The 24349-nt window shown below is 39.3% G+C and overlaps 2 protein-coding genes across 4 annotated transcripts; both read left to right on the top strand.

The window, feature by feature from the left end:
• Positions 1-1905: 1905 nt before the first annotated feature.
• On the top strand, positions 1906-7468 carry lgi2a (leucine-rich repeat LGI family, member 2a). Its single transcript, XM_008326388.3, has 8 exons — positions 1906-2193; positions 2474-2545; positions 3962-4033; positions 4426-4497; positions 4603-4674; positions 4805-4974; positions 5070-5234; positions 5320-7468. The coding sequence occupies exons 1-8, from the start codon at positions 2015-2017 to the stop codon at positions 6135-6137; spliced, it is 1620 nt and encodes a 539-aa protein (XP_008324610.2). The 5' UTR covers positions 1906-2014; the 3' UTR covers positions 6138-7468.
• A 759-nt stretch (positions 7469-8227) lies between these two features.
• On the top strand, positions 8228-19688 carry LOC103390512 (coiled-coil domain-containing protein 149). 3 transcript variants are annotated; one of them, XM_017039222.2, is made up of 13 exons: positions 8228-8416; positions 9417-9578; positions 9687-9725; positions 10723-10830; positions 10913-11029; positions 11219-11391; positions 11828-11900; positions 12557-12641; positions 13320-13464; positions 13672-13748; positions 14405-14437; positions 17783-17887; positions 18709-19688. In XM_017039222.2, exons 1-13 carry the CDS (start codon positions 8366-8368, stop codon positions 19245-19247), a joined length of 1707 nt encoding a protein of 568 aa, XP_016894711.1. In that variant the 5' UTR covers positions 8228-8365; the 3' UTR covers positions 19248-19688. The 3 variants fall into 3 exon arrangements, with proteins under 3 accessions (XP_016894711.1, XP_008324628.1, XP_016894716.1); XM_017039227.2 differs by having other exon boundaries at positions 8263-8416; positions 9478-9578; XM_008326406.3 differs by lacking the exon at positions 14405-14437 and having other exon boundaries at positions 8229-8416.
• Positions 19689-24349: the final 4661 nt, after the last annotated feature.

The raw sequence follows: 24349 nt of genomic DNA, 5'->3' as shown, positions 1-24349 counted from the left end.
CCCTAATATTGGATGAGCTCATTTATTTTCTGACTTGGTAACAAATAGCATGTAACAGATAATCAATGGAGAGCGCCAAACATAGCTCTCTCCTGTGTTTAGTGGAGGGAATGTTCTCAGTGCATCTTGGGTATCTTGGAGAGTTTCCTGCCACACTTTAACACAACTTACATGATCTGTTCTTCTGTCAGTAACTCTGAAATGTACATTAAACAAATGGGATCACATTATTGATAATGTATACGCCCACAAGATCTTTTAACCCTTAAATCTTAATTTTAGTCTAATATTAGAAGAAAGGAGAAAAAAGTCCTGAAAAGATTTTAATGGTTTTCCACTTACCAAAATAAATTAGTTTGAGAAGCATAAACTGATTTAGGGGGCTCCTGGCAATATCCAAATGTGTTTTTACTTGTATTTCTGTTGTGCTTCTATCATTGAAGAAACATTTTTTTTCAAGCTCCTATGGGCAAAATGTTAACATCATCAAATATGATCTAAACAAGCTCTGGTTACGTAAAGAAGGCAGCTGCCACTTTTGTGTTGTTGAGATTTTGCACATGTGCCGGACCATGTTGTGCATAAAAGGAACAAAATCTGCAGTTTCCATGTGTTGTAGCAGAACCTGGCACATTCTGCATCCTTTGAGTGTGAGCTGGAGTCAGACGGATGCTGTATCAGCACGCTTTTACTGTTCCCACGCTGAACCATGAGCAAATATAGTGGAAAATCACTGCAGGAGGTTCAGTGCAGCAGAAATGCTTTTGTATAGTGTTGGTGGGCAAAGCCTTAATCATGTGCCGCAGTAGGATGAGAGACATAATCAACTGCAGGAATGTGTTTCAAAACAGATATTAGGTGAATGTGTAAGTGGGTTCTCAAGCTTGATTTTTTTTCTTTCCCTCTCCCTCCTCTGTTAAAGTCAGTGGTTTGCTGGTTTTCTAATCCTCTGCTGATATAGCTGAGATGCTCTGAGAATATATTGTCGGATTTTCTGCCGAATAGTTTTAAAAAAATTCCCTTCTATTGATTTAGTCTACTGCAGTGTGTGAATCAGAAATGTGCTTGCAGCACAGAGCAAAAATCGCAGTTCATTTTTATTCACCTTTAGTGTTTTCTTGTCTCCTTTTGTTCTTACATAACCTGTGTCTTGACAGAGATCCCTCCTCTCCACACACTCGATCATTGGCCCTAACTAACTCGGGGACACTGTGGCTTGACAAACACCCCTCCCTTGCTTGTGGCTCTCAGTGGCTGACAAGTAAAGTTCAGTGATGACTGAGCACCAGAGTCAAACTGACACAGGCACAAATGAGTCTACCAGAGAGAAGGCAGTTTTCTAAATTCAAACCTCTATTTGGTTTGGTTCTTAAAATAGAATTGCTATTGCTTGCAAAGCATAATGGTCAAACTTGTTTTGAAAACTGGAGAAAACAAGCAGACAAACTCCCTTTAGTACAAGTGTTCTCCATGTTTCTGGAAAATCTGTGAACTGAGGAAAAGATTATTTGCTAGTTAAACTAGTTTAATTATCAGCTACCCTTTTGTAGCCCCCCCATTGTCAGCTTCACAAAATAATCTTTAAGGTCTCATTAAAAAGAAAAAAAAAAGATGTAGATATTTGCAGTTAAATGCAAAGGACCTGTCCATGGTGCTGGAGTTCTATGGACCATCCTAATACAGTATACAGTTTGCTACATCATTCTGTTTTAACAAAACGTCATCTGTGCTTGTGTACTTTTATGCCAACAAATAACGTGTAGCTTATAAACCAAAGTTTTATGAGCCAGCAGCTTATCAAGGCTCTCCGCTGTGTGGCGCACGGTTCTTTAGCCGCCAGTTGTGCTGCTGGATTCATAAATAATGAAGGTGGACGGAGCTGGAGCTGCAGCTGATTTGCTGATGTCAGGAAGCCAGTGCTGCATTTCATGGTGCAGGGTGTAAACGCGCGCAGCTATCCGCCTCCTACCGAACCTCTCAGCGAACCCTCACACATGCGAGCCCGCCAAGAAAGATGGTGCCAAGTGTCAAGGTCTGGGCATTGCTGTCCGTGTCGCTGTGCTGTCTGTGTCAGCCGGTTCATTTGAAGAAGGGTTTTCGATGTCCTTCAACATGCAGCTGTTCCAGGGAGTCTATCATGTGCGTCGGGTACTCCAATGTGCCAAGGATTTCCCCAAACGAAATCAATTCCTTGTGAGTATCCTATATATATGTGTATATATTGATATATATATATATATATATATATATATATATATATATTGTTGCAAATTTATTTCGTTTAGCAAAGCTCTTACGTATGTCAGATTGAAGTTGAGTTGCAGCTGTTTCGAGCTTATTATACCCACCGTCATGAAAATAAAGGGGCTTTTTAAGGCAATGCAGTCTATCTGCCCTGTGCACTTGTTTAGTATGTTTTTTTTTTCTTGGTTTATTTGACTGAATTTCCGTTTTTTGTTGTTTGTTTCACCAGGAGTATCGTCAATGGGACGTTCTCAGAGATCAGAGAGGCTATGTTTTCTCACATGTCAAATCTCCAGCTCCTGTAAGAACATTGAACATTGCTGTATTTGCTCCTGTATGGTGTTCTGTATTTTGAGATGTTTTGGCTCCCCCTACAGGCAAAGGCTTGCATGAAGACAAACATACAGTATGTGGCCAGACTGATTTCACTAGCAGTGGTTATCTAACAATAACAGATAACCCTGATGTAATGTACTGATCCATACTGTTATTTTCATGAAGCAAAAAGAAGATATCAGTGAGCATGCTAGTACTAACACAATCCAGCAGCTAAAATCAAAACATAAGTGCCAATAGACCATGTTTTTTTTAATTACATTTTTCCTTTTACACATGCTTAGAATATCATCGGTAGTGCAATGCAACACCCAGGTGGAAGTCAAAGTTTCTCATTTGGTATAATATGTAATATCCTATTGCCTTTTCCTTGTCTGTAGAGATGACATCATCATGTTTTGTTACCAGAAAAGATGTGACCCACTGTCTAGATTATGACTTTACCAAAAAGACATAAGCCTTAGTGAAATCACCGAGCTGACACACACAAGTCTGACATCACTGAACACTGAAATAAGCCTTTACCTAAAGGCAAGAAAATGTAGTGGCAATCTACATTATTTACATAGCACATTTGTTTTATGTCAGGTCTGTCTTATGTGGTGCAGAAAGAATCAGAACCATGTCTGTATTTGGTATAAAATCCTGTGAAATATTGGGCCTTTTAACTTTAATTATAGCAGCAGTTTCCAAGGTGTTGGGCAATATTTAGTGATTTAAAATTGTATTCCTTTTTTTACTCTGAGAATATCCATCTTTAGGAATTATAGTCTAAAATAAAGTTTAGTGTAGTTTTAAAGCAATAGCTGTGAATGTGTTAACATGGAGGTTTGGGGGGTCAACAATGCTCCTATCTACGAAATTGGGGGCGGTTCAGAAAGTGTGGGTGAAACACTGTATAATGGCATTAACACCACTGAAGCACGTATGTCGAGTATTTTCCTGTTTTTGACTAGAAAATTGGATGTGCCTTTGGTTGGTCTGTGTTCTGCTGAAAGACTGTGGGTTATAAGAAGCAGCCCACTTTTCAGAGAATTCTGGTCCACATTGTAGACAACTTACCACGAGGTCATTAATCTGCTGTGTCGTTACTGTAGCTATGATGTCAGCATAAACAAAGGCGTGGCAGTTGTTACGCACTTAACCAATCTGATGACACAGCATTAGTTAAAATTCGTGGTGTGGATAGATTTGCTTTGTTTGCTTTAGTGGTTTTATTTTTAGATGAATGACGTCAGTTGTGCACTGAATGTTACATTTTAGAGGAATTTAACAGCTGGACGTAGAATTATGATTTCAGATATTTGATATGCCTTTTTTTAAAATGCATAAAAATGAGTGGGTAGTGTCTTGATATGATATTTATTCAATTTTTTTCCAGGCTTTTGAATTCCAATGCTCTCATGACTATAAGGGATGATGCATTCTCAGGCCTCCCACACCTGGAGTATCTGTGAGTAATCTTTTTAATGTACATTATGATCACACACAAAAATGAATGACAAGAATAAGAACAGTGAGAGACAGAACCCCAAAGAAAATTCCTGAAATTCACATCATATGAATTTATTTAAATTGATAACCATATGATGAGGAATTGACCCCCTACCAAAATTATTAAATTATAAATTGTTGCATTCTTTGCAAGTGGGCAAACCAGCAAAATCACCAAGGGGCCAAATACTTATTTCCCCCACTGTAAATGTCAAGAACAGTTCCTGCTCTAATAATAAAAAAAATACAATAATGGGATGTTGTTGTTTTAAATATCACTCAAATCTGTATTTTATGTCATCCTAAATATATACATTTTGTTTGGATATCAATAACTTTTTTTTTTTACAGGTTCATTTTGATTAATAAGATTGAGACAGTGTCCAAATATGCCTTCAGAGGACTCAGGGACCTGACACACTTGTATGTGATATATGTTAAATATTTTATATATTAAATGCATAAACCAATAGTAATGATTTGATGTGTATATATTTTGAGGAATGATTTCATTGCTTCTGTGTTTAGGTCTTTGGCCAACAACAACATCAAGGCCTTGCCCAGGGATCTCTTTCTAGACCTGGACTCACTCATAGAGCTGTGCGTGACATCACCAAATAGAATTACTCTGCATAGATATTTCTTTCATGGATTTTTTTTTTTTTGATTATCCTTTGTAATTTTGAAAGATAATGAAATGAATAATGAAAGATATGCTCTTCTCCTGCAGGGACCTTCGAGGCAATGCCTTTGAGTGTGACTGCCGTGCCAAGTGGTTGATGACGTGGCTGAAGAGCACCAACGCCACAGTGTCCGATGTCATGTGTGCCGCACCAGAGGAAATGAAGGACAAACGCCTCAATGACATGACCAGTTTGCACAATGAATGCACCTCAACGGGTGATGTCAATGGGAGCTGATCTTTTGTTTGTGTGAAATGTTACTTTGACTTTTTTTTTTAATTTGCTTTTTTGTTTTGTTTTGTTTTTTTGCAGACTTTGTCCTCCATCGGACTGTGGTGTCTGAATCCCTGTCCATAGACACGTTTAGCTTTAAGAACGACGTCTACGTGGCCATTGCTGCTCCCAGCATGGAGAGCTGTATGGTTTTACAATGGGACCACATAGAAATGAACTTCAGGACTTACGACAACATCACTGGTATGACAGTAAGATTGACAAGTACAGCATCTCAGTGCACTTTAAAGCTGAAGGCCTAACAACTCTCTTTCCTCTCACCTCTCAGGTCAGTCCATTGTGGGATGTAAGTCTGTTGTCATTGAGGAGGAGGTGTTTGTCATCGTAGCTCAGCTGTTTGGAGGTTCCCACATCTACAGGTTTGATGATGACCAAAGCAGGTTCAGCAAATTCCAGGACATTGAGGTATCCAAGATCTCCAAACCCAATGACATTGAAGCGTTTCAGATTGGCACCGACTGGTACTTTGTCATTGCTGACAGCTCCAAAGCAGGTCTGTCCACGTTGTACAAATGGAACAGCAAGGGATTTTATTCGTATCAGTCGCTGCACGAATGGTATCGTGACACAGACGCAGAGTTCTTGGATTTGGACGGCAAGGCACATCTGCTGTTGGCCAGCCGCTCACAGGTGCCTGTGATCTACCAATGGAGTCGCAGCAACCAGAAGTTTGTCCTGCAGGGAGAGATTCCCAACATGGAAGACGTGGTGGCTGTGAAGCACTTCAGGATTAAGGGGGAACTCTACTTGGCCATGACGCGCTATATTGGAGACTCCAAAGTTCTGCATTGGGGTGCCAAACAGTTTGCAGAGATCCAGGCTTTGCCCTCACGAGGCTCCATGATCCTGCAGCCCTATTCATTTAAAGATCGTTACTACTTGGCTCTGGGAAGTGATTACACTTTCTCACAGATCTACCTGTGGGATGATGACAAGAAACTCTTCAGCCGCTTCAAGGAGGTGTACATCCAGGCCCCACGCTCCTTCACTGTTGTGTCCACCGATCGCAGGGACTTCATCTTTGCCTCCAGCTTCAAGGGAAACACACAGATTTTCGAGCACATCATCATTGACTTGAGTTTGTGAGGGGCTTTCGCCTTTTGACCCCCCTGCAATCAAACGTCTTCCACTTTAAACAAGTTACTGTGGAGGAAAAAGAAAAGGACCAGGACATATTTCTGATCTCTTAAAAACTTTCCTACGTAGGCTTGTTTATGCTGGATTATGTGGAGTTGGAAATTCCTTTATTTCTTCATTGTCTCTTTGAGATAAATTAATTTCCAATAAGATTAGGCTGAGAATATGTAAGCATGGAATGTTTTGGTTTCAGTCCAAAAACATTCTTGTGGGTTTAAAGAAAAAACATGACCAGATGACGTCCAGTGTCTTTTTGTTTGCAAAACCCTGTGGGATTTGTTTTATGTACATAAAAGCAGAACCTCGGAGAACCATGCATTGACTTTCCACCCCCTTATTTATGTAGGAAACCTGCTGACGACAGAATTGTTTGCCACGTACTTCATGTCCCTGTTGTATTGTACAGTACAGAATGTTGCCTTCTGGGTTGTAAAAAGACCCGTAGTGCCTCCCTGTGGCCGTGATGAAGAATCACAACCCGTTCTGGTTTCACACAGGGATTCTCTTGAAAGCACAAACCTTTAATTATAATAGCGGAGATCGCTGTCTAAAGTGTAGTCGTTTAGTAGAAAAGGTGATGTAAGTCCTATAGATAGTAGATAGAGGGAAACAAGACTTGAGTTGTTTTTTTAAGTATTATTATAGGGATTAAAAAAACAAAGCTCCAATGGCCTTGTGGAAAATATATGGATCTAAACTTAGTTCAGAGATACTTTAATTGACAATACGAGATGAGTTTGTGTAGCTGAAGAGCAGAGAGTATATAGACATAATGTCAAGAGAGTCAAACTTCTTGCTGATCTTGCTCACATAAAAACCTGTGTATGAATTACATCCTAAAACGATGGCAAACATTTTATGTAAATATGGCGACATATGTTCAAGTTTGTTTTGAGGTTTTTATTTCTATTTCTCTCGAGCAACAAATCTGTGCATAACTGTACAGAGACGTGAATGCAAACATCCGTTTGACACACATTAATCCAAATCTTTGCACCGGGTAGAAATAGGTTTCGCCGAAGCTTGCAAGAGCATGTAATAAAACGAAGGGTTGTTTGCCAAATTCTTTTATGATGACAGTAACAAGCTAAAAGTCTGAAAGTGCTTCTACCAGCTCTATGAATGGCATTGCTGATGAAAAAAAGGAAAAGATACCGGTGTAAAAACATGCAATTTCTTTTCCTTGATTCTTGTTGTCCTTGTTTGTTGAATACTGAATGTCCTTCTTAAAAAACAGGTAATGTAAATCCAGTTGTGTATGACAATAAATATGTAAAAATATGAAATGAAATTGCCTAGTTTACTTCATCATTGTTTGTGTTCATTTTGATTAACCGAAGTATCAAAGTATTAAAATATATACCCATAAAGACCTTTTTAAGGATATTTTTTACTTCAAATTACATTAAAACTATTTGCAAAGACAAAATTGTTTTTTTATTTAATTGATATAGAATTTTAATTGCCAGGTTCTAGGCTGGCTATGATGATGATGTGAGCTACAAGAGGAGCACAGACATACAGGTATGCTTTTCTATTGTATATGTGCATTTAATTATTTTAAGATTCTTTGAAAGTGAAACCAAAACCAGTTTTTTTTTTTTGGCAGGGATGTTGATCTATTACATCCTGCCTGGAAGATGTCAGCCTATGAGTGTGTATACAATATACCATGTTGAAGACCTGGGGGCCAAAGTTCGAATCCAAACCCACAACCTAAACTTAGACCAGTTCTCATCGAGGATCAGGACGTGGAGGTTGTGGAGATACCTTGGGCTGTGGCTGAATAACAAGCTTGACTGGACCCGCCCCGGTACTGGTCTACACGTGTTGTTTTTACATGCGTATTGAGTGATATGTTTTTGAAAATTATTTTGCAAATAAAGTGTAGTTAATGAAACCTGAAGTTTCTCATTACTGCGATTTATATTAGAAAACTGAACCAGTGTTGCTGTTGAAAATATTTAAATGTACCGGATAATCGTGTCCTGGTGGTGATTGGTTAAAATATCGCGAGACTTGACTGTAAGGCAATGAGAAAATGACGTCGCAGGATAAACAAACGGCGAAGGGGAGGAGGAGGCGTTGCAGGAGGAAGCGGTATCTCTGACAGTATTCAGAGGAGACTTTATCCTCACGTTATTTTTTGTTTTTAATTATAATATTATTTTAATAGAATGCAGTCTTCCAAAAGGAGTGAAAGTGACTGGCAGGGCCTGGTCAGCGAGGTAAGGGAATGCCATATACCGTGTCCAGGTGCTGCAGAAGCGGGCTGTAAACTGAGACGCTTCCATATGGAATGACATACTGATTATATACTGGTTGTTTAACATAAGTAACAGCGATGTAGGGCTCAATGTTGAGGAATAAACATAGTCGGTTAGATGACGTGATATCCTGCGAGGACGTCAGCACTTGTCTCATTTAAAGTTGTCTTTACCACCCGTTTTAACACACATGATGCTGTATGGAACATATATTGTGAACTCACCTGTGGTTATATGCTTTTGTACAGTATGCACTATGACTGGATGAGGGCTAAGATTCGTTATTACGAGTTAGAAAGTCAATCATCCTGCATATATGTTTTGTTGAAAACAGCAATAATTGATAATAAAAGCTGCTATTGTGTAGTAAATAATAAAACAACTACACATGGCGTGGTACCGTCCTACTTTAAAATTCACACAGCTTCAGTGATATTCTGTAATCTTTTTATTTTTTATATTTTTTGTATTTTTATTGATATTTATTTCTGTTTTATCTATTATTTAAAATAGATAACACAGGAATAAGTAGAGGTCTACATAATAATAAAAAAAAGAACTACCAATGTGACAAATAATATAACACGTACTGTCATTTTAATCTTTGTTTGGATCCTATTTACATTGCTGGTAAGCTGTTCCAACAGCTATCCAGGTTTACTCTGTGCCCTCTGCTGACTCTTATCAGCCCTTTAAACATTCAGCCTCAGGCAACATGGGTCTTTTTCACCTATGTCTGGACTGACATCATAATTGACCATTTCTATCCCAGAACAGGGTCACTGGAATTTATTATGACTTAGAGTTAAGAATGTCAACATGAATCAATTATAAAGCTGAAAACCTGAAAAGGTGGATGAACTGCTCAGTTTGTTGGATGACCAATAATTACCTGCTAGTTGTATGATTGAATGGATAATACTCACAAAACTCTGGCCCTTAATCCTTATCTATGTGTTAGTTCCTGGTGTGCAAGCGTAAACTGGAGAGTAAGAAAGAGGCTCTGCTCATTCTGTCCAAAGAGCTGGATACCTGTCAGCAGGAGAGAGACCAGTACAAGCTCATGGCCAACCAGCTGAGAGAGCGCCACCAGGGTCTCAAGAAGAAGTACACAGAGCTCATTGTGAGTGGCTGACTAGTTAAATGCCCCATGATGTCAATACACCATCTTATTTAGTCCAATAATTACACACAGAGTGATTTATTACTTTATCTTTTCTTTTTATTCCAGGATGGCGATCCCTCATTGCCACCTGAAAAACGCAATCAAGTAAGTTGACCACTCCACAGGTGCATTTTTAACAATAGCCCTAATATTTTACTGAATGTAAACCTGAGAATCTGACACTGCCATTCGATATACAGTCAATTAAAACTATGAATACATTTAGTTGTGCAATGTTTTCTAAATGTTTTGCGTGATTTTGGCGAAATTATTTTTTCACAATTATTGGACCTGATAAGAAGTCTGCTGAAAGGATAATTGTGAAATTTTTTCCACAATTATTGGACCTGATAAGAAGAAGTCTGCTGAAAGGATAATTGTGATCATAAACTACAGCAAATTACAACTAGATTTGATTAGTTGGATGAAACAGAAAATATATAATGAAAGAGGCCATTTGACTGTTTAAATGCAACTTAATAGGAAAATATACTCTAACAAAGAAAAAAGAAAGCATTCCGTTCTAATTTTTTAATTAAAAAAGATGTGGTGCCTTAGTGGTTAAGGAAGCAGACTTGGGTCCAGAAGAACTCGAACTTCAGGTTCGAATCCACCAGCTGCCAAGTTACCACTGAGGTGCTCTGAGCAAGGCTCCGTCCCTACACACTGCTCCCTGGTGCTTAAAGCTGCCCACTGTTCACTTTGGTGATGGGTTAAAAGCAGAAGTCACATTTGGTTGTGTGCTGTGTCACAATGACAAGTAGCTTACTTTCCTTCCTCCTTCATGTAAAACTGACAATCATTCGCCTTGCTTTGTGCCGCCTAGAGGGACCTGTCCCACACTTTGGGTACCAGTGTGTTTTGAATTCTATTAGGACCATCCACTGTGTGGTTTCATTTGTTTCCCTGTGGTTTTCTTCCCCTCTTTGTAGTGTTTAAATCTGTATGGCATTATTCACACACTGAGTTTGATATACAATTTTTGTGGTGTGTGTTTAAACTCTTTCCAAAATGAATCAAAAAGCCCATTTCATATCAATGGTCATTTACCATGCTCATCTCTCTTTGTTTCTGCGTGTTCACATCTCCATCTTGTGCTCAGGTGAACTTGGCTCAGCTTTTGAGAGACTCGAGGGAACAAGCTAAACAGCTCGCTGAGGAGGTGAAGGAGCTGACGCAAAGGCTAACAGAGGCCCAAGGGGACAACAAGGTGGTGTTACCAGTGGCGCTACATGTACACAATGTGTGTAGTTCAATTATTTCTCATTTGCTTTCTCTGTGTCATTTCACAGCTTCTGAGAATGACCATTACCAGACAACGGCTGGGGGACGAGGAAGTGGGGGCACGCCACTTTCCTGCTCATGAACGTGAGGATCTGGTTCTCCAGTTAGAGAGGGCAGGACTACAGGTCAACAAACACTCTCATTATCTTTTCTTTTAACACACTATAAGTGAAATGTAAATCTGACTTACTCCATAGACTGTGTATATTGAACCTTTGTGAATACTCTGACAGCGAGCACTACTTCTGTCTCTTTAAACTTTCCACAGCTTCTCTTGCGAATTCTTTTTCCTCAACCTGTCTCTGTTTTTCTAGATGGAAGAGATGGAGCACAACATTAAGGCTGTGACAGACGAGCTGCAGGACGTGAAGGCAGAGCGCAATGTGTTCCGGGAGAAGGCTGATCGACTCAATGTGGAGCTTAACCACATCTTGGGCAACAACGAGGCACGCATTATTGATGTGGACGCCCTCTGCATGGAAAACAAGTGAGTGACAGGCTGTACTAACTATCCAGAAGACTTTTGTCACCTTTGTTTGGGGCAATCTCCAAATTAAGAGCTCCAACAGAACAAACAACATCTCTTCTACGTTAAAATGTATTTTGAAGTGAAGGGACTTTGAGTCAGTACTATAAAAGCTGCTACTATAGAACAGCAGTTCCCAAGCTTGTTACACTTCCGGTGAAGTGAGTAAAATGATGGAAACTAAACTGCAATTAAATAAAAATTTAAAAAAATTCCCAAAATATTCTGGGAAATTATCTGAATGTGTTTGTCAAATTTAATTGTTTTGAAAATGCAACATCTGTTGCATCTGAACAATATGCTTAAATCGACTTCCTTTAGCAAAATGCTAACTATGTTTGTCATCTTTATTCCACCATTTTATTTATGTGTCAAAGTATTCATTTTTTTTGTTTAGGTATTTGCATGAACGTTTTGGTCAACTGCAAGAGGAAGTGAATCTGCTAAAATCTAACATCATGAAATACAAGGTACTGACATTGTACTACACATTATTTTTTTTGGACTTCGGCAGAAAAGATGGCTCATTGCCATTTAAAGATAAAGGTATACAGCAGGGGTGTCCACACTTTTTCGTTTAGGGAGCTACTTATTAAATGACCAGGGAGAAGTGATCTACCTACTGTACATTGAAAACTCTAAATATATATTTACTTGAATAAACTGACTATATTAATATATACATTATATGTTATATACATTACACTGTCTGACTCGATACTTATGTGATCTTTACATTAGACTTAGTGATATGTATCTTAAGAGAGAATTACATCTATAATTTTAATTATTATTTCTTTGAATGTAATTGCTCAGGATCTAACAGCACTCCCTTTGAGATCTACTGTAAGATACTCTGGTATAGAGTAAAGCAGTGAACTGCTGTTCAGACCCGGGTTTTTAAACAGGTGTGTAAATAATTCAGCTGTGCTCAATCCTTGTTTTTTTCAAGCAAAGCATATTACTAACATTTCATTTAAGCATTAATCAAGGCACCGTGTTAAATTTGCGTATTGGTAGCATAATATGTCCCTTATAAACAATGATTTATGATAACCCAGGGAATTTAAAGAGACCTGTTTCTGTTGTTGTTGCCCACTGCCCTTCTCCCCCCTCCTCAACACAGACTGCTCTTGAGAGGCGGAAAGACTCCAGCACATTTGGGAAATCAAAGCACAGTCCCCTGACTGGAGTCCTCTCAGCCAAGCAAGGTGAAACACAAACACTTCACCTCATTTTAATCCCACGCATGCAAGACCAGCCACAGCAGCTCATCACTGAGCTCTACATACTGCTCTACATCAACTCTCCTTTACAGTTCAGTTTGGATTAAATAAACCTCTTTGTCTTTCGCAATAAATCATGCTGTTATTTAATGAATCCACTTTTTGCCAGTTTTTAAAGCCACTGCCGGACACCAGCTGGGTTACTAATTGTATGCAGAGCAGTGGAGAGCGGCTCTGGCAGGCAAATGAGCCTGCCATGATGACTGACAGTTGCTGGCAGAAGCAGCACAGTGGGCTGGAGTTAAAGTTAGGAGAGTGTCACTGAGTAGACAGCTGTTTCTAACTCTCCATCTCTCTCTTGCTCCTTTCATGCTGTTTTCCCCATCTCTTATGATAATTCTGTGTTGTTTTTTCTCTTTGGAATTGGAATTGGAAAGTTTGTTTCCTAAAGGACAGACACAGTGATTCACAAAATACATACAGTTGTATTGTAATTGCCAATGAAACAAAAGGTAATCCAAATGACAAAGAATGAGCAGCATGTATGCATAAATTGAATCCCAAAGTATATACATATACATACAGGCATTTACTTTGTTTAGGTATATGTAAATGTTTGCAACTTGTGAAATGTTTCTTATCCTTCTTCTTTTTTTCTCTCAGTGCAGGAGATGCTTCTGGAAGAGCAGGGTTGCAGTCTGCCAGCCACTCCTCAGTCCATCCATGACCTCAAGTCTCTGGCCACTGCTCTGCTGGAGACCATCCATGAGAAGAATTTGGTCATTCAGCACCAGAGGCACACAAACAGGTACTCGTGCAGCTGCATGTGCATTTCTAAATTAATCCGGTGTTCAGGTTCATCCTTGGAATTTGTCCACTCTCACTCAACACTTGATTTCATCTCCTAGTAGATGAAAGGAGGAGAAGTATCCTTCTCCTCCTCCAAGGCAAACACTGCATTGAAAGACACAGGCTCATATTGTTTGAGTAACCAGACTCTTCACTCGCTCTGCAGGATCCTTGGAAACCGAGTTGCTGACTTAGAGAGAAAGCTGAAGACCCTGGAGGTTTCAGGACTCTGGAGCCTTCCAGGTAGGTCTTGAATCCAAGATTTACAGTTCCCACTTAATTTTGGATTTTTTTTTTGGTTAACAAAAGCACGTTGACAATTGGTTGTTTATTTAATAATTTGGCTATTATTAAACTATTGTTAAAAGGTTTTTATTTTCCCACATACTTTAAAACAACTGTTATCGAATTGCATTAAATATGTCATTTGGTGTAAGTCCAAAATTGTGGCACATTGGCAGCAATTTAACTGGGACTGCAAAAGAATTCTAAAGGTGTTTTTACTATTACGCCTTTAGCAAACACAACCATGTGACTGGTGTGTGTGTGTCTATGTGTGTGTTAAAAACCGTAGTAATCGAAGTGTAACATAGTGCCTCCCAACCTGGTCAGGTTGTAAGACAGAGAGGATGAAGATCCTGTAATGATTTAAAGTACAGAAAAAAATAAGATTTTTGTATGTTTTTTGTATTTATAATTGATTTTGGAAAATAACAATGTACTCAGGTGTATTTGAGATATTATTGATAGCATTATTTGCCTTTTGAGCCAAAAATTAGCTTAAAATTAGGGTTAGGTTGACTGTACTGAGGTTGATTTCAATTTATTTTTTTTTCAATGGGATTTTAATATTTTTAACTGTGTTTGTTTTCCCTCCCCTCTTACTTGCTGCGTTTTAGGCTTGACCTACCGTTTATCTGTGGGAATTGGGAGTATGTATTCTTTACGCCTCACTTAGCCAATCCATGCACTTCTCTGTGTCATGCCGTGCTTGGACAAATCATGGTAGAAACCCAGAAAACATATCACCTCATGCCCACTATCTGCTCTGTTGACCAACTAACTGATGTCTTTCACTCATAAAACCATGACCTGTCCCATGTCTTCTGAATGTTATGTGGTAATCTTTTTTGAGTATTCGTCTATCTCACACTCAGAAAAATATCATAATATATGTTTAAAATGTAAAGTTAGTTGCCCTCAGAGCAAAGTACAGCTTTGTTTTTGCCAGAAAACTTTTTTTTCTGCTTTTTTATGAATGTTCTTATAAAAAACTAAAGAACTAGAGCGAAAATTTGGGTGGGGGATGGCTGCAGGGGATTACCAAAAACAACCTTTAACTGCTCCGATTATTTGAACAACAGACAGATGTTGTCAACTCGTCCACTTCGAAAACAGCTGCACTCTTTCTCCACTGGAGGGAGGTGTTGTGTCACGTATGAGCCCCACTGAGCAGTGGCGGGGCTGCGGCTGGATGCCGGCGCCCTGTCATGAGACCGTCATTCTCACTGCCATAAAGCTGACAAGCATCCATTACGGAAAATGATTGCCCACATTACAAACACATTTAGGCGAATGTGCCGTTATTAGGGAATTTGTAGGCGAGGGCCCAGAGTGCCTGACGACCATGCTGTCCACCACAGTTAGGGAGACACAGATATAGATAGAGATGTGACTGTCTGCGGCCTTGACGGGATATGAAGTTAGGCTAATGGATATTAAAGGCAAACGGGACAGGCTACCTGAGGCCTGAAGAACGCTAGAAGTGACTACATCCTCTGGAGATGAGAGAAAGAAACAATAACAGTCACATCAATGGACTGACTCAGATAAAGAAGTGATCAATGATTCCATCCAACTCAGTTCCTTGTCTGCACCTTGTCTACACCTTGTCTACACCCTTTGCAGAAGAAATTGCAGGTTTAAATGTAACAAGGCAAGTAAAAGCATTTAGGAGAGTATATACACTGGGAATAACTAAAGGCACACACTTTTCTGCAGATGCTGACATTTGTTTTCTTATTTTTTCCCCCCTGTTTTATGATGTTCATAAAACTTATTGTTGCAGGTTAGATTTAATTATGACACAAATGTGTTGTGTTGTTAGATACAGTACATCAGTTTTTCCCAACCTTTTTTGCTTGGCCTTGGTGCAAAAAACAAAAAAGAAAGATCTAATTTTCTATTTTACTATTGAGTGTGAAACCCGGGCATCTTGAGTTGAATGCTATAGTGATATAATCACAGGACTTGAAGAAACACACAAACATAAATATATAAAAAATTAATAAATTATATTTTTCAGATAAGTTAAGTGAGATCATTATCTAAGGTACACCTAAAGATCTCTCACGGCACAATAATGTGCCACGGCACAATGGTTGAGAATCACTGATGTACATGGTTAGTTGCCTCCTGACTGCTGCAGCTCAGCAAGGATATTATTTGGATAAATGATAAGAAGACAGCCCACACCATAATAAATAGGTGACGCTAACATGTCAATAAAGCATCCTGTGAAGAGAGTCAACATCTACTGCATGCTATCCCTCTGAACTGTTTATCATCTACTTAAAGAAATTACAGTGTGCAACAGAAACCTGGTCATTTAAAACTGTTAAAACTGCAGAATGTTTATAAAAAATGGACAGAGCTATCTGTAGCAGTCAGTGAAGCCCCAGAAGCAGACTGGGAGTAGCCTGCTGGTTTCAAAGAAACTGCATTAATGGAAATCCATGGGAGTATGGGGGCTACGTCTCACTCAGTTTAGAGAGAGTTTTCGGTCTTAGTGACTATTTTCAGCTCTCCTTCAGTATGATGTGGTGCTGGGTTGGTAAATTATGATTCCATTTGAAGACTATCAATCAGGGGTTTACCAACCACTGGACAGGGGATGGGAACCAGGCCTCACAGAAGCAATAAAAGTATATAATAAAAGTTTTATTTATTATATATTTTTTAATATTCATAAGTCTGTCTGGTGTTTTATTATAAAACATGATCAATTGAGTCAGCTCTACTACATGAATTATAGTGTAATTATAATAGATATGATTGAGTGGTCCATGAAATAATTGTCTCGCTTAAAACTGAGCCGTTGTGCTTGTGAGTGCAGCATGTTGTCAGACCGCAACTGGGTGTGGATCATGTGATATTCACTCATTTGAAAAGACTTGTTTTCCTATTTATATGATTTTCCTGTTAATTATCAGTAGTCATTAGGTCATAAATGTTTTGGAATCGTTTTAACTGTTACAGTATAATGGTGTAATTTTTTTATTTGAGTTCCATTTTTTTTTAATAGTTTGGAACATTATACTGTAGATATGTCCATTTTTTTATGTATGGCCTACAGTAAAATAACTAAATGACAGTGTGTGATTTTTAACCTCACTTATTTTTAAAACTCTCACCCCTCATTGAACCCCACCTCACCTTCTTCCTGACTGTTCCCACATCACTGTAAACATCCAGCATCCATAGCAGTGCTAAGTCTGTTTATCATTCATGATGTCCGTGCACAGTGTCACCCACTCATCCATTTTCTTGTCTAAGGGAGACCTGGTGCTAAATATTCACATGGTTTCTCTGGGTCACGTGCACACCTGCACACGTAAAGGCTTCTGTTGATCTAGATTTGTGTGTGTGTGACGTCTGTATTATAGGACACATTCTACTATGAGTAGCATATGGTGTCAGACTAAGAGGCATGCAGCCATCACTAATGAAGACAGATGACAAGAAACCCATGCTACAGCTTCACTGTAGGGACGCTGTGTTGCATACGTGTTTGTATGTTGACACACTATGATATGTTGTGTAAAAGCACGGAAAAATAAACAGCGTCTTTAACTTCATTTTGAATCGTCTAATGAGGCCTCAAAGTACTATATATACATTTCTTTAAATGAAAACAAGAAATGAATGCTCAATTCATTTTGTAAATTGTGCACCAGCTTTAATTATCTTTATCACAAATATAATTGTCAAATAAATTGGAATTGTTACAATACTACAAAGCTACAATACTGCTTCCACTGGCAATGATGCCTAAGTTGCATCAGCATTAGCTTCATTCTTGACTGGCATCCATGTCTTGGGCTCATTTTTGATCTAAAATTCAAAGATATGTTCAAACTCTGAATGGACATTTTAACTTTAAGTGCTAAATACAGACCTCTATAGATGACTAAAGAAGACAATGACACTGTGTTCAGTTTCTGTGATCACTCTTAAGTTGAAAGTAACTGCAATTTCTTTGTTTGTTGGTCTTTCAGGGACACGAAACAGCATCACGCTGAATGAAAACCTTCAACCGGAGCTTCGTCCAACACCGGCCACATCGCAGCCAATCATGCAGCCCATGGTACAGCCACCCAGGGGTAAGTGTGTAAACTGCCGCTGTTGATGAAACCCCACCTCTGTAATTAGCCACCACATGCTTAACACTCACTGCCTTCTTCTACGTCTAATCCACGTCTTTTGCATTCCCCACTCTGCTCCACTCGGCTCCTTGTTGGTGCAAGCTGCCCAAATGCCATGGCATTTTGGAAATGTGAAGCAAATTCTCACCCGCTGACATTCACAATCCTGTGCCATATTTTCTTTGAGAGGGTTTGGGGGCATAAATATGGATGCTAAGTTCAAGTCCTGTTGCTTTATTTCCTGCATGTTTTTGCATGTGTTTTTCATTGGTGTGGTCTGTGTGCAGTCCTTAACCTTTTTGGCGCCACTTTAACGAATATGGGTCAGTAATTCCCAAAGTGAGAGCACATCTTGGCGGGAAGGAGCAGAACTAAGCTGTTGCTGTTGCTGAGACGCAGGGCGTCACACTTGTCTTGCGTCCCGTCGTCTGGGCCACTGCTGCTATATTTAGCCTGTTGCTATGGCAGCACTTCAGTCACATAAGTAATTGAAATAACTTTGTTCATCACTGGAGTGCATTTCCAAAAGAGCCAAGATTTCTCCTGCTACTCTTCTTTTTTTTTTTGTCTGACTGTCAATGAGCTTTGGATCATTCTATGAAGGATACAAGTTAGTGAATAGTAAAAAGAGCAAACAAATACTTGAGTGTAAGTAACAGTTGACTTTTAAACAGTACCATTGGTAACGTTTATATTAGATTGACTAGTATGATAACCGTGGATCTAATATACAACAAAGGTGATCAACTATCGCATCTCTTTCCTCCCTAATGTGTCAGACAGCAGAGGTCCAGATGAATTACTGTGGGAATGCCACACCCCTGGCAGCGACCTTGGCACAGATGGCGTCAGTGGGGAAGCCACACCTGCACTGCTCAACAGTGTGGAGACACTGGCAGGGTTGGAGAGGAATGAAGTGGACAGGAGTGGCAGGGAGAGAGTGACCCTGATGGTGGATGAAGCCGGCAAAGAAGAGTTGGACCAGCAGCGCAGTCCGGTGGAGGAGGCGGGGCAAGAAGTGGAAGGAATTGAAGATGAAGAACTATGCTCCACAGTAGAGGAAGGAGAAGAGGCGGCCTTAGCGCTGGATGTTCAGCCTAACGAATTAGAGCTTCCTTGGACCCTGAACGTTCGAAGCCTTTGTGGTCGAACAGAGGCAGGACATAAGCGCAGTGTAACTCAGGACACTGAGTCTCATGAACAGCCATCAACACCAACTCCAGAGCATCAGGCCTCAGAGGCATCGAGCACTGTAGAGTGTGCTATCCTCTGGCCCTCTGCACAGAGTGACTCCTGTCAAAGCAACAACTTGGCGTGAGACACTTAAAGTTAATCCAACCTTTTGTCCGTTTCATCCTCATGGATAATTGTATTAATCATCCCTCAGTGTTCCAGCAGCCTCTGCTCAGCAGCTCCCAGTTCCACCTGGCGGCCTTGTTCTAGTCAATAACGCAGAGAGAACACTTCAACTTCCCAGCCTCTGTCTACAGTGCCAGAGGTGCGTGAGTATCGAGACAGGCTTGTTGCTACGCAGGAAGGGAAAATCATGAAATCAATTGAGTTTAAATCTTTTTGCCCTACAGGCTGAAACGAAGCCAAAACAATAACAAATATGGCCGCATAAACTCTTTCCAACTCTAATCTCTTCTTTTCAGCTGCGGTTGAATAATCACAATTCTTTTCTTACTTCTGGCATTTCATTACTACTCACATATTGGAGTTTACAATGTAAAATATAAATAATCTAATGACTGCTCAATGGTCCCTTGTTTCCATATTTAAAAGTCAATATTCAGAAAAGACTGTATGTGCCTTACACACTATGATAACTTGTGCTGATACTTACTAAAAGTAAAAGCAAGTAAAAGCAAAACAATATCTCGTTTGTGTCAGTAGGTGTTAATCTTACTCAAGATTGCAGGTAAATGTCTGTTGATCGACAGCTCAAAACATTTGAAAAAAGAGCTAAAATTGACCAAAATTACAAAAATATGCATGGACATATGAAAATATGTTGAGAATAAAATAATACGGCCTAGTCTTTCTCCTAGCAGGTGACAGCTGGCCTCTCCAGGCAAACACAGCATCAAAGCCAGAATCCATGAAATGCTTATTCTGCGAAAGACTGCTTGCTATTTTTAAATCTCTGATACAAAATAGAACCGAGGAACTGGGGAAAAAAAATCTGGAGCTAGAGAGCTGTGGTGTGTACCCAGTGTGGGCCCTGCGCCAGGCAGCTGATTTGGCACACTGGCAGTAGACCATATTTTTTTGTTTGCTATGTTTATAAACCAGATGGAATCTAAGCTATGAACAAAGCTACATGATTCCATCAGGTTCCCGGGCTGAGCCACAGTCCAATTTAAATGCCTTAAAGATGATAGGGAATGATTGCTCTGGGTCTTTCTAAAAGTAGTTGCAAGATTTACTGTATTGCCTGACTGCGGGGTAAAATTTTAGTGAAAGTAAACATAGTTTCCTCCATTTTCTTTGCAGAATTATTTTTTTTAACCATTCCACTGGCCAACTGGCCATGTTGATCATGTTTAGCCTTTTTTTTTTCATTTTATTCATGAATCAATTGATCTGGGATCAAACCAACAAACCAGTGAGCTTATTGGTGTAAGGCAAGAGTACCAGTCATTCTCCCACCATTTGCCCTTTATGAAAATGTCTTTCAAATCTCAATAGTAGACTATGTAACACTACATTTGCAGGGCTGCTGTCTGTTGTCTGTATTCTCTTTTTTTGATTGTTTGCAATAGTCAATGCCAGGTAGAAAGGTTGGATTAATCAAAAAGAAAAAAAGACTTGTTTGGTTACAGCAATTAAACTCAAAAGGATGCAGATGCAGTATAATTACCTTGGCAATGCTGAACTCCCAGCGAGATTGATAATGGTAAGATATTGTGGGATGAGACCATTTTAGCATGGCTTAAGGTGAGGAATGCAAAAAGAAATCACATTTGTGTCTTTGGCTTTATGCTCTGTTTGAATTTTATTTAAAATCCCTCATCATTAATGTTATTTTAAGAAGCCACCAATAAATGTAACCGTCTAAATATCAGCATTTTATTTACTTTTACCTTGCCTGGCTCAATCTCACACCTAATTATCGCACAAACCACTACTTAAGGTGGCTTCCTGCAAGGATTTGAAGAGCCATTTCAAGGGTTTGTCAAACAGCTGAAAAGTTTAGGCTTCTTCTCCAGACTCCTTGAGAGAGTGAGGAAAGAGAGAGTTGCAAAGAGTTGCTGTAACCAATCACAACCAGTACAGATAAAATGAGGCAACAACGCTGCCAGTAGTCCCATGCCATACACCAGTCTTGGACTTTTTTTTGTGACAGTGACATACTCCATAGAATGACAGGATGGCTTGTGCATTGTAACTGGCCCACATGCTGTGTGAATCACTCAGATCAGTTTTCACTTCTATGTTTGTAGTTGAAAGGGACTTCAAAAGAGGAGTCATCTCAAGACTTGTGAGGCCTGTCATGTGATTTTGGTTGTACTTGTCTACTTCCCTCTAGTGTTGTAGAGGTTCAGGTGAGTTGTACCATTTCAGTCCGCAGCCATTGCGGGAAAGCACAAGGTGTTCCTGGCCATATTAACAGCAGCTCCGATGAGTCTCTGTAATTAGTTACACCATTTTACACCTGTGCTTTTCTGTCTCTGACATGTCGCAATGTGTGCCATCAGCTTTCTTTGTGCTGATCCCAAAACCCCTCTATATAATCCGAAACCCCAGCAAGAGAAGTAAAAGAGACCAGTCGGGTCACAGCAATGCACACCAGCTCTAATAGGTGTGACCAGGGAGCCTGAGGGCAGCTCCATGTAGGAGGCTATGACACCCCCTCATCTGTGGCCCTCCAATGGTTTGAAGAATGGGGGTGGACAGGGGAATTTGGAGCCAGCAGTTTCCAAGCTAACCACTCAGTAGGGTTAATTACTATACCAACCAGATGCCCTTTCCAGTGATGGTCAAAGCCCATGTGAGCTACGCTTCATTCACTCATCTTGCGTCTCCACGCTTACCTGAGTTTTATCATGTGGTGCCTCAAAGACCCCCGTAGATTCGCTCCCCTGTGATGTGATTTGAGAAGTGTAACTTTCTGCTCTGCTGCTGACAAGACTGTTATTAACAGAGATAATAGAGGATGAGGGAAAAGAACAGGCAAAAATGTGTCAGTCTTTTTTCTCCTTGCCTCATGTGGCGTTAATAACGGTAATGTAGCACCGATGCCATATCCATAACTGGATCATTTGCTTGGTCTGCACTTTCATTTGGTTTTTATTATCTGTAATTATTTTGTGATTTTTCACGTTACCACGAATCAGTTGCAGATTAGTAAAGACTAGAAGAAGTTAAAGGTTTATAAGGTTTAAACTTTATATTGGAAGGCCAGGCAATTATAACAGAAGGTGGTAAAGTTATGTTTCCTGATGGCCTAATGCTGTGGTGTTAATGTTTTGTGAGGCCCATCTTACATACACAGTACAATTTTAGCATGTCCAGGATATAAGTGATTAACATACCCTGGATAAAACAATCAAGACAGTTACTCATTATTGTAGCTCCTAGAAATCATACTGGCATCACAATGTCAGGGAATGTACGGACGAATGTTGTCTTGGAATGTGGAAGAAATACCTACAGTCATTTGATTTATTTATCCTATTTATTTCTTACACTAATTTAACAATAAATCTTACCTACTAACGTACCCAGCTTCATAGCATGGTAAATTTATCAGCTATTTTCTTCAAAATATAAGTTGGAAAACATAAATATTTAAATACTATAAAAAAGGAATTTTAAGTGGTAATTGCTGTGGTTTCACTACTAAAAGTTGTAATTACCCATTTTAAAAGGTGATCATAACAAATGAAATAAATATATATGAATTTTAGAAGAAGAAAAAAACACAGTAGTCTTGTGTTCCAGAGAGTTTTATTGTACCATATAATGTATTCAGCAGTTGTCCCCTGCTGGCTTACTTTTATTTTCTCTCCTTTCTAGGCTTCACTTGAAAAACCAGAGGATAAGTCCATAGTCTATGCTTTTAGTATGAATACTGTATTTCATCCTTTGTACTAACAATTGCAATATTAATAGCAAACATAAGCAATATTTATTATAATCCCATCATGGAATTATGGGATACAGAATTTTTTTTAAGCATCTATGTCTCTTGTTATCTGCCATATTTGTACTGTAGACTAAATGGGAAACAATTAACAATGCTTCCAGGGATACTCCCAGTTAACTCAGTTAACGGGTTCAAACTACCAAATGTTTCATACTAAAACATATGCATAATGGAAAGCTATTTATTTAGTTGCAATACACAACTTCACCACTGGATACCCCTTCAGTAAGTTAGCTCACGCTGTTCCTTTGGATGGAACTTTTAATATTTTTATACTGCAGATGGACTGTAATTACTCTGAGACGGACGTCACCTCTCATGTTATTAATAACAACATGGCTCCAGGTCCCAGCTGGGGAGGAAAGCAAGCAAAGTTGCCAGATGTTGAAGGCACTTTGGGAACTGGTGAATGGGCTGATAAGCTGAAAGGCCACACCGGGGGTCATCACGTATCTACAGCATAGAGTCAGATCTCTATTAAGATAGAAGATGGTGGGCTTGTGTGATAAGAGGAGACAGAACCTAGTGATGGGATATTAAGCATGAGGTACTGGCACTACACTTTAATCATTAATTTACAATGACCTAGCAGATGGCATTGTCCTTCAGCAACAAGGGAATCAGGTATTGCTAACATTAAGGGCTCTATTATTTGCTTAACAGCTGAACACTGACAGTTAACACTTTAATCATTAATTTACAATGACCTTTTCAAAGTACAATAGTAAGTTTTTGTTGTTTTTTTATAACAGAGAAAGCATTCTAATTTTGTTTTGTGGTGTGTGGTAGCTTCAAAAACAACATCCCAACACGTTGACAGAATAAATTATTAAATATTTTGGATATGATCATATTTCCTTTTAAACTGCCCATTTACAGTAAAAAAACCCTCATGTTTAAAGCTAAAGACAACCCTTTTGGATTATTTCTACAGAGGGAAAATTCAAATTAGTGTTGACTGTTAATATTTTGCAACCAGCTCTTCAAAGCTCAGGAAGTAATTTAGTTAATGATTAGTCCCTTGCGTTGCCCATGCCCTCCCTGCCACCATGCTATGTTTGCCAGGGCTATTTCATAGGCAATTGGGTCGCTATTTAACAGTGTGTGAAAGAGAGACAGACAGAAAAGTAGAAAATCCCCAGTATTTTAAATTATCCTTGAATATTAGAGCATTATGACTTGTTCTAACGTTGACTTCAACATTAACCATCACCATCAATCCCTCTGCTTTAAGCAATGAGCCATTCACCATTATGCAGCTTGTTAGC

The sequence above is a fragment of the Cynoglossus semilaevis genome, chromosome 1 (genome assembly GCF_000523025.1).
Source record: "Cynoglossus semilaevis isolate Cse_v1.0 chromosome 1, Cse_v1.0, whole genome shotgun sequence".
NCBI lineage: Eukaryota > Metazoa > Chordata > Actinopteri > Pleuronectiformes > Cynoglossidae > Cynoglossus > Cynoglossus semilaevis.
The sequence above is the reverse complement of the archived record's forward strand: the minus strand, read 5'-3'. Positions and strand labels throughout refer to the sequence as shown.

Excerpts from the sequence above, each read along its gene's own strand:
- lgi2a (XM_008326388.3), top strand. The coding sequence starts at position 2,015 with ATGGTGCCAAGTGTCAAGGTCTGGGCATTGCTGTCCGTGTCGCTGTGC. Across the intron at positions 2,194-2,473 it reads CCAAACGAAATCAATTCCTT|GAGTATCGTCAATGGGACGT; the intron begins GTGAGTATCCTA and ends TTGTTTCACCAG. Across the intron at positions 4,498-4,602 it reads CTCAGGGACCTGACACACTT|GTCTTTGGCCAACAACAACA; the intron begins GTATGTGATATA and ends TTCTGTGTTTAG.
- LOC103390512 (XM_017039222.2), top strand. The coding sequence starts at position 8,366 with ATGCAGTCTTCCAAAAGGAGTGAAAGTGACTGGCAGGGCCTGGTCAGC. Across the intron at positions 13,749-14,404 it reads AGGACTCTGGAGCCTTCCAG|GCTTGACCTACCGTTTATCT; the intron begins GTAGGTCTTGAA and ends GCTGCGTTTTAG. Across the intron at positions 17,888-18,708 it reads CATGGTACAGCCACCCAGGG|ACAGCAGAGGTCCAGATGAA; the intron begins GTAAGTGTGTAA and ends CTAATGTGTCAG.